General features: G+C 43.2%; 1 protein-coding gene across 1 annotated transcript in view; it reads left to right on the top strand.

Moving 5' to 3' along the window:
* Positions 1-11081, top strand: part of LHFPL6 (LHFPL tetraspan subfamily member 6) — a 144844-nt gene that overhangs the window by 130812 nt on the left and 2951 nt on the right. Inside the window, exon 2 of the mRNA XM_009642624.2 lies at positions 2166-2264. Coding sequence (XP_009640919.1) covers positions 2166-2264 — 99 coding nt within the window. The remainder of the gene's footprint in view (positions 1-2165; positions 2265-11081) is intronic.

The following is an 11081-nucleotide window of genomic DNA, read 5'->3' on the forward strand; positions in this document are numbered from 1 at the left end:
ATGGCCCACCAGTCTGTGAGGCTACCTCTGGCATCTGGGTGGTCTTTCTCCCTTCCCCAGCCATTCTTATCATCAGTGGTGATGTTCCTCCTTGTCCCGATGGGTTCTGCCCATTCCTAGTGCATCAGCCATGCTGTCAGGGCTTCACAGTGCCCTTCTTGCTCTAACAATTCAGGTGAGAATCAGTCTTTTTTCCAAGAGTTTTAAGCTGTCTTTAACAAATGTAGACCCAGATTTGGCCTAAGTTCTCTTGTCTGAGAAACATCCTTTCTGAGGATTTAATTAGAAGTGACTCTCATTTACATGGATTCTACCAGCTGCCATCAGCTCTGGGGACCTGGGGAAAAAAATCATAGGATACTGTGCAAGCCATTAGCAAGGCCATTAGAAGGAACCATATCCAGGTCAGGCAAAGTTCTGAAAATCCCTAGCATTCATGTGCCCTTAATTGCCTTTCTCCCTTTACAGCCTTTGGGTAAACACACTGTCTGAGAGAGGGCTGCCTCAGGGATTTCTTTTCCATTATTTGATGTAGATATGGAGAGAGGAGCAGGCAGTGACTGCTCAACAAGGAAAGGAAGAAGTAGACTTGAGCAGCGAGAAGAAATTTTAACTTAGTGGAGGAAGATCTAAGGAGCTAATATTGGGCCCTAAACAGGGGCAGATGTGCTTGGAGGAGCAGCAAAGGAGCTGCTGAGCTACTTGGATAACAGTTAAGATGCTAAGAGAAAGATGGGAGACCACTTCTGGACTTCAGTGCCTTGTTCAGGTGTGTCTTTGAGCAAGTCAAGAACATAGTAAGGTGATTTCTTTGTCTTACAGGAGCATCAGAAATATCAGAAGCTTAGGTATTTGAGGATGGAGACAGTAGAAATGCACAGCTAGCTCCAGGCCCTGAGCCAGAAACTGCTCTCAAAGGCCCCTGTTAGTCTGCTGTGACCTCCATGACGCCTCTGCCACCACACCCAGGGCTTGCTGCATTAGGAGCACGACAGCAGAAGTGCTTTGCCAGGGAGCACATCGTCCTTGTTGCCAAGAGAGAAAAAATGAGGTGGTATGAGGTGAAGGGGCTTGCCCAAAGTCAGCCAGTAACAACTGTAGGGCTTGAAACCTTGTCCCAGTCCTGTGCTCTACCTAACAGGTAGAAGGCACCACTAGAAACCCATGCTGCAAACTTTTTGAGGATGTGCTTGCCTTGACAGCCTGTGAAGTGTCCGGCCCACCCACCTTGTTACCTACATAGTGATATGCTTCCAGTCTTGCAAATGAGATCAGACACAAAGGAGGTAACATTTAAATGCTGTAGCGTACATGGAAATGTTCTCTCTGGGCTGTCTGTGTTAAGAAGCTTTGCCAGCGACACCCGCTTTTTGGCAGCTGCTGCAGTGACAGCTGAGAATGTGATATGATAAAAAAACCCGCCACTGCTGCAAAATAATGATGGGCCATTGGGTGGTTCCCAGCAGGATCATGTGAAGGGAAAGACTTAGTCAAAACACATCTGTTTGGGGCAGCATGAGGGCTGGAGAAGGCAAAGCATGTTGTGAATGTTAAGCCAAGCATGATAATAAGTGGCTCAAGAGCTCAGTTGTTATAGTTGAAATTATTTGAGAAAACTTTGTGGAGTGTGTACCTGTGGTATGAAGTGATGGGATGACATGAAACCATTCTTCCCTGGCTTTTGAGAGGGTGAAAAACAAAGGAAAGTGACAACGGATTAGCACAACTGTCAGTTTACTTTTCCAGCTAGAACCTTGATAGACCGTGGTTGATTGTTGTTCTAATTAATCGGCAGCAATCAGCTTGTAAATGCTGTGATTAACACAGCTTCTGTTTAACCCCGTGTTGAGTTTCCTAAACAGTACGCGTAGCAGCTTTGCAGAGTAGAAGGGGAGTCTGAAAGCTCTCTGGTAGAAGCTCCAGAAGCTGAGGATGACTTCTGGCGCTGAACTGTCAAGGCTGCCTCCAGCTGTGAAGCAGCATAGCAGAACGCAGCAGTAGAAGTCCAAATGATCTTCTACTGGTTTTAGGAGAAGAAGAGATTTTTCTTTTTTTTCACTGAGATTCCCAAATGACAGTTTGACACTTTGATTCCTAAGTGGCTGCCTGTGTCTAAGCTAATGGCAATTGCATGTATAAACTTCTATTTTCTTTTCTCTTTGTAGGTTTGTTGATTGGCTCTGGTTGTGCCCTCTATCCTCTTGGCTGGGACAGTGAAGAAGTCAGACAGACCTGTGGTAACCTTTCCAACCAGTTTGAATTGGGTGAGTCGTCATCAGAGCATCTCAGCCACATTAGGCTCTTCTGTGTGTTGTCTGTAAAAGCAAACGAGGACACGAGCACAGGCTTGGAGAAGCAACCCAGTTGCATGTGGTAGGGTATTCATGTTGCATCATTCTGGTACGGCGCTAAGGCAGGGGATTTCAGGTAGATTTGCTGGAAATACTTTCCAGAAGAACGTTATAAAAGAAAATGAAGGAATGTATGTATGTATATATTTAAGACATCAGATTTAATAGTGTTGCAATATGGGAACTAACACTCCTGGAGATCTTGACAGGGTAGGTAGAGGCATCACATCACAGCACAGGTGAAGGTAATTCATAATGAGTGCAATTAGCTGCCTTTGAAGTCTGTCATGTTTATGGTCTTCTAAGCCTAAAGAGTATGGGTTTGGTTACTCACATCCTTGGGAAGCTGGCAAATAACACTTGCTCCCTATGTCAGCCTTTTCCAAAAAAAGCCACTGGTCTTAATGGTGATCTCCTCACTGAGTGCTGAACGATAGCCAGGGATGCGGCCAAGCCAGGCTCACAGCCGCGCGGTATGGGGTGAGCCGCCTCTGGAGAGCTCGTCCTCCTGATAGAAAACAAGGGCCCAGCAGGGAAGCTAAGGAATAAGCAATGTGGATCACCAGGGCCTGATGTTTGCATATCTAGGTCCTTATTTAGCTCGAAGGATGGATGCAGCTGCTGATACCCTATCTATATGTGCTCTTTGATCCTGTGTCACTCTGAGGAAGAGGGAGGGTCTGAAATCCTCCTGAAGGAGCAGGAGAGACTGAGCACCCTGACCCTGCACAAGCTTGGGAGCACACACAGTTCCCCATTTCCAGCCCCTGGGAGCTAAACCTTAAGGTTAATGTTAGAAACCCTTTCCATAGCTGCGTGTGCAGGGCTTCTGGTAGCCTGGCAGTAATCCCAGTTCAAAGAACAGTGGATGAAAATGGCCTCCTAGGGTTAAACAGAAGCATGCTGCATTATCTTTTAATTTTACACTGATATTTCTGTCAGGCTTCATGAGTAAGGAGTTTTCTTTCCATCTCAGAGATGTTTCTTGAGAAGGCATGCAAATGAATTGCGGTTGAAAGGTAAAAAAATACTGGTCTGGGAGGGGTGCTCCAGGTCACCCTCCCTTACGCCATTCCTTTGGAGTTTTGGAGTGCATTTGATCTGGCATGGGACCAGACATTCGTCTTACCAAGTCAGCGCCTGTCTCTACCACTGCCAGTGATGTTGTTAGCAGCAGCCACTAATGGCATTGCCCAGGGGATGTGTAACGTGCTCTAGAAGCTTTACCTTGTTATTCTGAACTCTAATATCCTTCTGTGCTCTTGATACCCTCACTGGTGCATGCTGCTGCCTGCTCTTTCACACCAAGCATGTGAGCAGCTCTGCTCCACGATTTCTGCTTTTGTCTCCTGACAGCCTGCTCGGTCCCAGTCTTCAGACATTGCTTTCCCCAGCGTGCAGGAAAGCGTTACCTTTCCTTGTTATTTCTCTGCAAACCCACAAGAAGGTGGGTGTCGTGCCAGTCTGAGTTTCTTGAAGACAGCCCTTAGGCAGTTACAAATTGTGACCTTAAACACAGTCGTGCCCACAATCAGAGCAGAGTCTCTGAGACCACCTTCGCCATCTCAGTCTTGCCACATGAGTGAGATATTTGCATAAAATTGAATCACTCTGTCACTAAAGTCAGTGGAGAAACCCATCGTGAAAGATTTCAGCTGACAGCTTTCCTTCCAGGTACACATAAGGACCACGAGATACATCATATTAACTGTGAAGGCATGTACTCTTGCTGTATTTTCTGGACCTGGAGCATGCAGGGCATGTGTTATGCATGCCTAGACTTGACGGGAGTGCTGGTCTCGCCAATCTGCTGCAATCGTATGTTAACACATTAATTAACAGATTATAATGACAGCTAAAATTTGCTGTAGTGATTTTCACCAGGCAGCTCTGCCACTGAACATCTCTTTTCCATATACATTGGCAGTGAATTTAAATGCTTGGCTAGGATTTTTTTTACTTAATGTCAGTGCCTGGTTGATGCTGTGTTAGCAAAGTTATCTGTAAAGAAGAGGTGCTGTCCGAGGGCTGTTTAATAACTACACTGCTCATCATCTTTCATAAATACCTCTTGGCTGGTGATAACCCAAACCCTCTAGTCTCTTCTGAATCATTAGAGACTGACTTACTCATTAATAGCCTACAGGCCAAAAAGGATGTTTCAAAGACTTAATCTCACTAAGTCTCAAGACAAATTTAAGTAATTCTTGCTTTCATTTGAATATTTAATTTGATTAAGCCGCAATGATATGCTTTCTATTCCTGAGTCTGTGAAATCAGTTGTCTCAAAACCCACATGTATACACGCTGCATTCAAAATCTGCCCTCAGAGAAGCTGAGCTGCTGTGAGCCCTGCACTGGTTTGCTGTTGGGAGAAATGGTGGTGGTGGCAGTGCTGGTCTTGCACCCCCTGCTGCCGTGGGTGCTAGCAAGGATGACGCTGAGAGCCAAATTCAGTGCACGTGGTTGCTCTCAAAGGAGAGGGTGTTCAAAGGGATGCTGATCAGCATCCTGCGTTCAGCCTCCTCTTCGAGCGTGGTGGAGCAACTGTTGCAGCTTGGACGGCAGGGAACATGTGTGTGCTGTTAGGAAAGGAGGGTCAAAGCACGCCAGGTTTGAGCACAGGGGCAGCAAAGGTGGAGAGGTTCAGTGGCGAGGAAGATTCTTTCTGGACTTGCAAAAGGTGAGGTGAAAAAATGGTTGAGGTTGGAGGTAGAAAAGATAATCCAGAAGCTGCAATCTACATTATAGGAGGATGAGAAAGATAAGAGGCAGGTGCAGAGGAGGGATTGCGAGAACTCACTTGAGAGGCAGCTGAATTGTGCACTGTGAAATGTAATGTTAACCAGAAATATGCCAGAATTAGCAATTAAATGAAAATTTTTGCTTTACCAAAACAAGACAAACCCCCACCCTCCGTAACATGCTCGTAACTAGATAGAATAAATAAATAGCAATGCTAAGAACCCATGAAAAAGCCTAATCCTTGGTGGGTGTGCTAGATAAGAAGTGCTTCTTCGTGTCTTCAGGCACTCTGAAAAGGCATTAGACTAATAGGCACTCCAAATAGTGCTGAGATAGATAGCCCATATTGTGAAGAGGGGACCCCCTCCCTCCATCCCCGCCAAACACACACATTTCTGTGTACATTCCAAAGCAATACTTAAAAAGGCTGCAGGAAAAATAGCCATGCGTTTAATTTACGTATAAGTGGATTTGGGTATTCTTTTCTAGAAAACCTGAGGTGACATTGTGAAATTCCCAGCAGTTTACTGCTCTTTTTAAAATTGGATATTTATTTGTTTTTTATTAAGTGAACTATGTCCAAAGGGTTTACTTAAACATTTATGTATTTAATTGGGCTAATTTTTTTCAATCAAATGAAAGTGTTTGTACAACTTGTTCTCTACAATGAGGAGTCATTCTTTAACTGAAGATACCCTGCCAAGGACAAGCCCATTTGTTGATTAAATTGCATTCAATAGATGAGCTGTTTTGCTCATAAGGATGGGGAGTAACCTCCATACATAGACAGAGATACTGGTGCACCTGTAGAGGGGCCTGCTGTCTGCTCTTCTCTATCAATCTGATTTTGCCATCACGAAATAAAGCACAGTGATAGATCAGGGACTTTGACAAATGACCTCTGGCAAATCTTGTTGGGGGGTTAAGGCCATGGCAGGTCTCTGCCATGTTCCTCTGCATGTGGTTCCCAGCTCCCTGGCCATCAGCAGGATCTGTCTGGAGGTCTTGGGGTCCTGCTCCATATTGCGGCATCCTATCTCAGATCACGGATGGAGCAGAGTTCCCACCAGAACACCAGACCATGAAGCGGAATGGTCTTCTGCCACTGTTTTTAGGGTGGTAATTCCTAGAAGTAGAGCAATATTAATAAATAGGGGCAAGAGAAAAGAGATGCTTATGCTTTAAAGTGGTGCAGTTTTTGGCCCAGTCACCAAGTCAAAGTCCTTAGTCTAATTAGCTTTTGGCCCAGGCTAATGCCTGAGGTGCAGACTGGAGTTATACACTAGCAGCACTTAAAGTGCCTTTCACTTCTACCAAATGTCTGAGGATGGATCAAAATCATTTTAATCTCTTGTCACCGCGCAAGCTGTTACTGTTATGCTGCATTATTTACACCCTGGAGTTGCATGTGGGCCCATTCAGGACAGCCCTGACGTGGCACAGCAGTACAGAGCTGCTGACTGAAGGGTGTGAAAGTGAGTCAGATCCACACAATCCCGTGGTCTGCAAAAGGAATTAGCAGGCGGTTTCCCAAAAGCAAGCATCTTGTAGCATATCACATAGCGCACATTCAGTTTTGCTGAGCTAGAGGCACTAATGCCTTTTTGTTTTCATTTCTAAATGTACCACACAAGAACTACAGCTGAAAAATGAGGGTGTAGCAGGAAATTCCTTAAAGTGAGGGAGCCTGAATTAAGGTGAGAGTATGCTTTAAAATGAAGACTGCATCAGACATTTGCAAAAACTTCCACATTTTGCAAAACTTAAACCGTGTTAAGAAGTCTTCTGAACTTGCATGCCTTTTTTAACAGGCAATGTGAATGCATACATGTGAATACCTTAATATTGGTTTTGAATGTCTAAAATCAATATGAGGCTTCATTTTAGGCCACTGATTTCCCTAGATGTGCATGCAGAGACTGCTCAGTCATTGCATGCTCATTTCTGTTGTGATGGGTGTGGAGGCAGCTAAATCCCACAGAAGGTCCTGGAGAAGACAGGGAGTACTCAGTTTAACTCACAAAATCGAGCCTCAGTTAGCATCTGGTGAAACAGCACCTAAGAGCCCAAACAGCAAAATGGTTATCTAGAGTAAGATTGACTTCTCTCAACATAGATGACTCATGCCATTGTAGGCGCCCTAGGAAATTTCATCTGGTCTCCAGCTGCCACTTCCCTGCCACCAGGTGTATGAAATGATATTATATACTTACCTGATTAACCTGAAAGAACGAAGACACTAAATTTAAGATAAACTCTACTTTTTGTTTTGAACTTCTTGGAAAAAAAAATTGTCTTCCTTTGGTGTGTTTCGGCAGCCAGGACTCAGCCTGGATGATCAATGCTCCAGAATTTTTTGTCCCACCCCATTTTGTGAGAGACTACTTCTTGTGTCATACATTTGCTACCTTGGACCTACTTTTTTATTCTTCTGGGTGATCATTTGTGCTGAGAAGCATCCTACAAACCTGGCTCGGTGTTTGCTGTATGTAACTACCTTCAGGGCTCATCTTTGAGTTTCATGATGCTTTTCTTCGCTATTAAAGGCAGTGAAAATCACAGGACTGGCAGCAAGGGCTTGCATGGCTCAGGTGTGGCCATCGGCTGCTGCAGCCTGCCTGAAATGCATTCTGTGTTTGTCTGAGTTCACGCCATCCTTCCAAGGTTGGGAATAGCCTCCCACCCTGTTTCGTCTTCAAGTCCTCCTAGATCCTCTCCAGTTGTTTCATGTTCTCTGGCTGTCATGCTCCATCACTACCTGTCATGCACAGAGACATCCTAGGCCTGGGGGCCCAGCTGCAGCAGCAACCAAAGCAGATGGGTCCAAATGCACATGCTTGACCTCTGTGGTGCTCCATCCATCTGTGAACCACTGTGAAAGGGCTTCCCTGGCCGAAGTGGCTGTCTGGAGAGCAACTTAAACAGCTGGCTTCCATCCTGAACTAAACAAGCAGCTGAATTGCCCTCAAAAGCTCTCAGAAACTTCTCTTTTGAGGGATATTTGTTTGCAAAGATTGTTATTATTAAGGTTCCCCTTTGCCACTTTTAGAGGGCCTGAAACATCTTAAAGAGAACTGTTGACTTGATAATTACTTTTGCTGTAGAAATATTGGAGTAAATGATCTTTAAAGCACTTTAAAAGCAAACAGTGCAGTTACTAAAACAACATAAAAACCCCACAGAAAGCAATGAATATAAAAAACGCTTTGTCAACTACTTAATTGGCCTTAGGTGGCATCATTTCAGCATCTGGCTGAGTGTTGACATACAGTGCCAAAACGATCAAGAAAAGGGTTTAGAGGGTAGGACAATTTATTAGAATCCTATTAAAGGCAACGGCTTCAAAGCTGTATTTTTCTATGAGCAGTCTATCTGACAAAGCCATTTTTTTTGTTTGCAGATCCTCTGCAAACAGCTCAGAGATTTTACCAGTTCTTTTTTTGACTGGGGCTGAGCACAATCTTTATGAGCGTACCTGAGCTGCAGCTGCTGAGTCCTTAGATAAATGAATGAGTCAGCCTATGTGCTAGTAAAGAATGTGTTTCATCAAGAAACATTTCCTCTTTAGTGCTACCCAGATAACTGCCCTTCTTAAATCTTTGTAAGCTTTTGGTGACTATATCAAGGTCCGCATATATTCTGTCTAACATAAGGCACCTACCTTTTTTACCAGAACATGAGCATGTTTATGCAAGGATCCTCTGCAGTCAATGGAGATAAGCAGCACCATCCCAAAAGGGACTTAGACCAACTGGGAGAAAGTACCCGGTGCTCTTTATTACTTGAAGAGGGCAGCTAAACTGGTTGTTTGGAATCCCTTCACAGTTAAAGGGAGAAGAATAGGTGCTGCTAGAGCAGGGTTCACCTGCTGTACTTTAGATGTCTACCTTAAGATGAAAGGTGACACACTTCTATAAGTGGTTTTTTCTCCTTGTTGTCTCCAGAAGGAGTCTGGGGAACTGGGCCAGTGTGGATCTCTGCACTGTGGATATCCAAAGAGAGATGAAATTAATTTCACTCCTGCACTAGATACAAGGAAGAGATTCTTTACAATGAGCGTAGTGAAACACTGGAATGGTTTCCCAGAGAGGTGGTGGAGGCCTCACCCCTGGAAACATGCAAGGCCAGATTGGACAGGGCTCTGAGCAACCTGATCTAATTAGTGGTGTCCCTGCTCACTGCAGGGGGGTTGGACTAGATGACCTCTAGTGGTCCCTTCCAACCCAAAACATGCTATGATTCTATGATTCTATGAATAAGTGAGCTTTCTGCTGACTGCTTCCAGGAGGCTGGGAGAGCTCCTCATTAGCAGGACATAAGCTATTTGCTCTTGGAACTTTGAGCATTGTAATTGACACAAGATATTGGTTTCTCCTTCATTGTTCCATGATAAATGCACATCTACAGCAAATTTGAGGTTTGGTTAAAAAAAAATATGTGATCCTCCAAAGAAAGAAGTATCTGCATACAGCAGAACTGAAGAATTTCAAGTTGGCACTTCTTCTTCTACTTGTTTACACTTAGAATCATAGAATCGTTTAGATTGGAAAAGACCTTTAAGATCATCAAGCCCAACCATTAACCTAACTTCCGAACTTTATGATATTTTATGCATTTAATTACAAACCAAAATGCCTATTCAATTTCTTTGACCAATTGTAAGTGACCAAAATAGCTTGATCTGCATATGCATAAGAAATCGAGTCGTATATTTTTTAAAAAGAGAAATGCATTAAGAAAGTTATATCCATGCAACAGACAAAGAAACCAGCTTCACTGAATTCGTTATTTTGTATCAAGCTATTTGGTTTTAGCTGCTGTTTTACCTTCTATCATGTTCTTTCTTTGTTTCACATAACTACTTTAATCCTTTCTGGATGCATTCCAAGTTTTAACTTCTTTTCCTGTTTTTGTAGCTGATTTCACATGATGTTTTTTCATTGTAACTGTGTAAAGGAAAAAAAAAAGTCAGCTATTTAATTTATCTTGGCTTTGTTTCAAAATAGCTGTGCCTTCTTATTAATTAGCTGATTATCTTTTACGTTCATTTGTGGCTTTCGTATCTCCAAATCCCTGTATATCCCTTAACATCACACTCCTTACTTTTTTCTCTGATTACTTCTCCAATGTCTTGATTGAGTATGTGAATTCACATTCCCTGTAGTAATGGAGTCTCATGTGAGCCTGTTAATTAGAGCTCCTGCACAATTTTTTTGCAAGCAGGAATCATAGTTTTTATTTTTGAAGGCATATCATTTGTGTTCTTCATCCCGGCTAATTCTGAAACCTTTTTTCTTTCTTCTTGGAAACTAGGCTGTACTAAAGGTTAAGTGATTAGTTTGCCAAATACTGCAGGCTGCAAGCCCAGGATGGTCTTAACATTAACAGCAAAGAAGGTACAAATATTTAAGATACTAAGTCTTGCAATTAGCAGGTTTGCATCCAAGACACTTTCATATCCTGGATATTTTTTCATAAGTGTCAATTATTGGTTATTTTAGATTAAAATCATATGCTGTTTCCAGGACCTTGATAACTATATGTGATAATTATTTATAAGACATCATGAGCAGAAATCCTGGTAAAATTCTGTTTTGGCAGCTGGATCCTGGCACAGCTCCACAGCAGATCAAGTATCCTCAGATTTTCTGTTGCCAAATTTCACTCACTCCCAAATTTGTCTTAATCTTTATTCACCTTATATATCGAAGAGGAGGGGGGAGCTAGGGGACACATATCATGGCTTTGAAGATCACGTTAGAAATCAGGAAAAGGCGTGGAAGTGTTTTTTAATAAGCCCATCCATCACTGCAAAACTACCCTTCCACATTCTTTGATTTCTTTCGCTTTAGCAAATATTGTCGTATGTTCTATGGGACTCTTTTCTGCTGAATCTTCTTTTGATAGAGTCCTCACTCACCTCGCCTTTGTCCTTTGTCCCTGTGGACTGGATTTCTTTCAATTTCTTTCAATCCTTTTATAAAA

This window comes from Egretta garzetta, unplaced genomic scaffold (assembly GCF_000687185.1).
Source record: "Egretta garzetta isolate BGI_Z169 unplaced genomic scaffold, ASM68718v1 scaffold377, whole genome shotgun sequence".
NCBI lineage: Eukaryota > Metazoa > Chordata > Aves > Pelecaniformes > Ardeidae > Egretta > Egretta garzetta.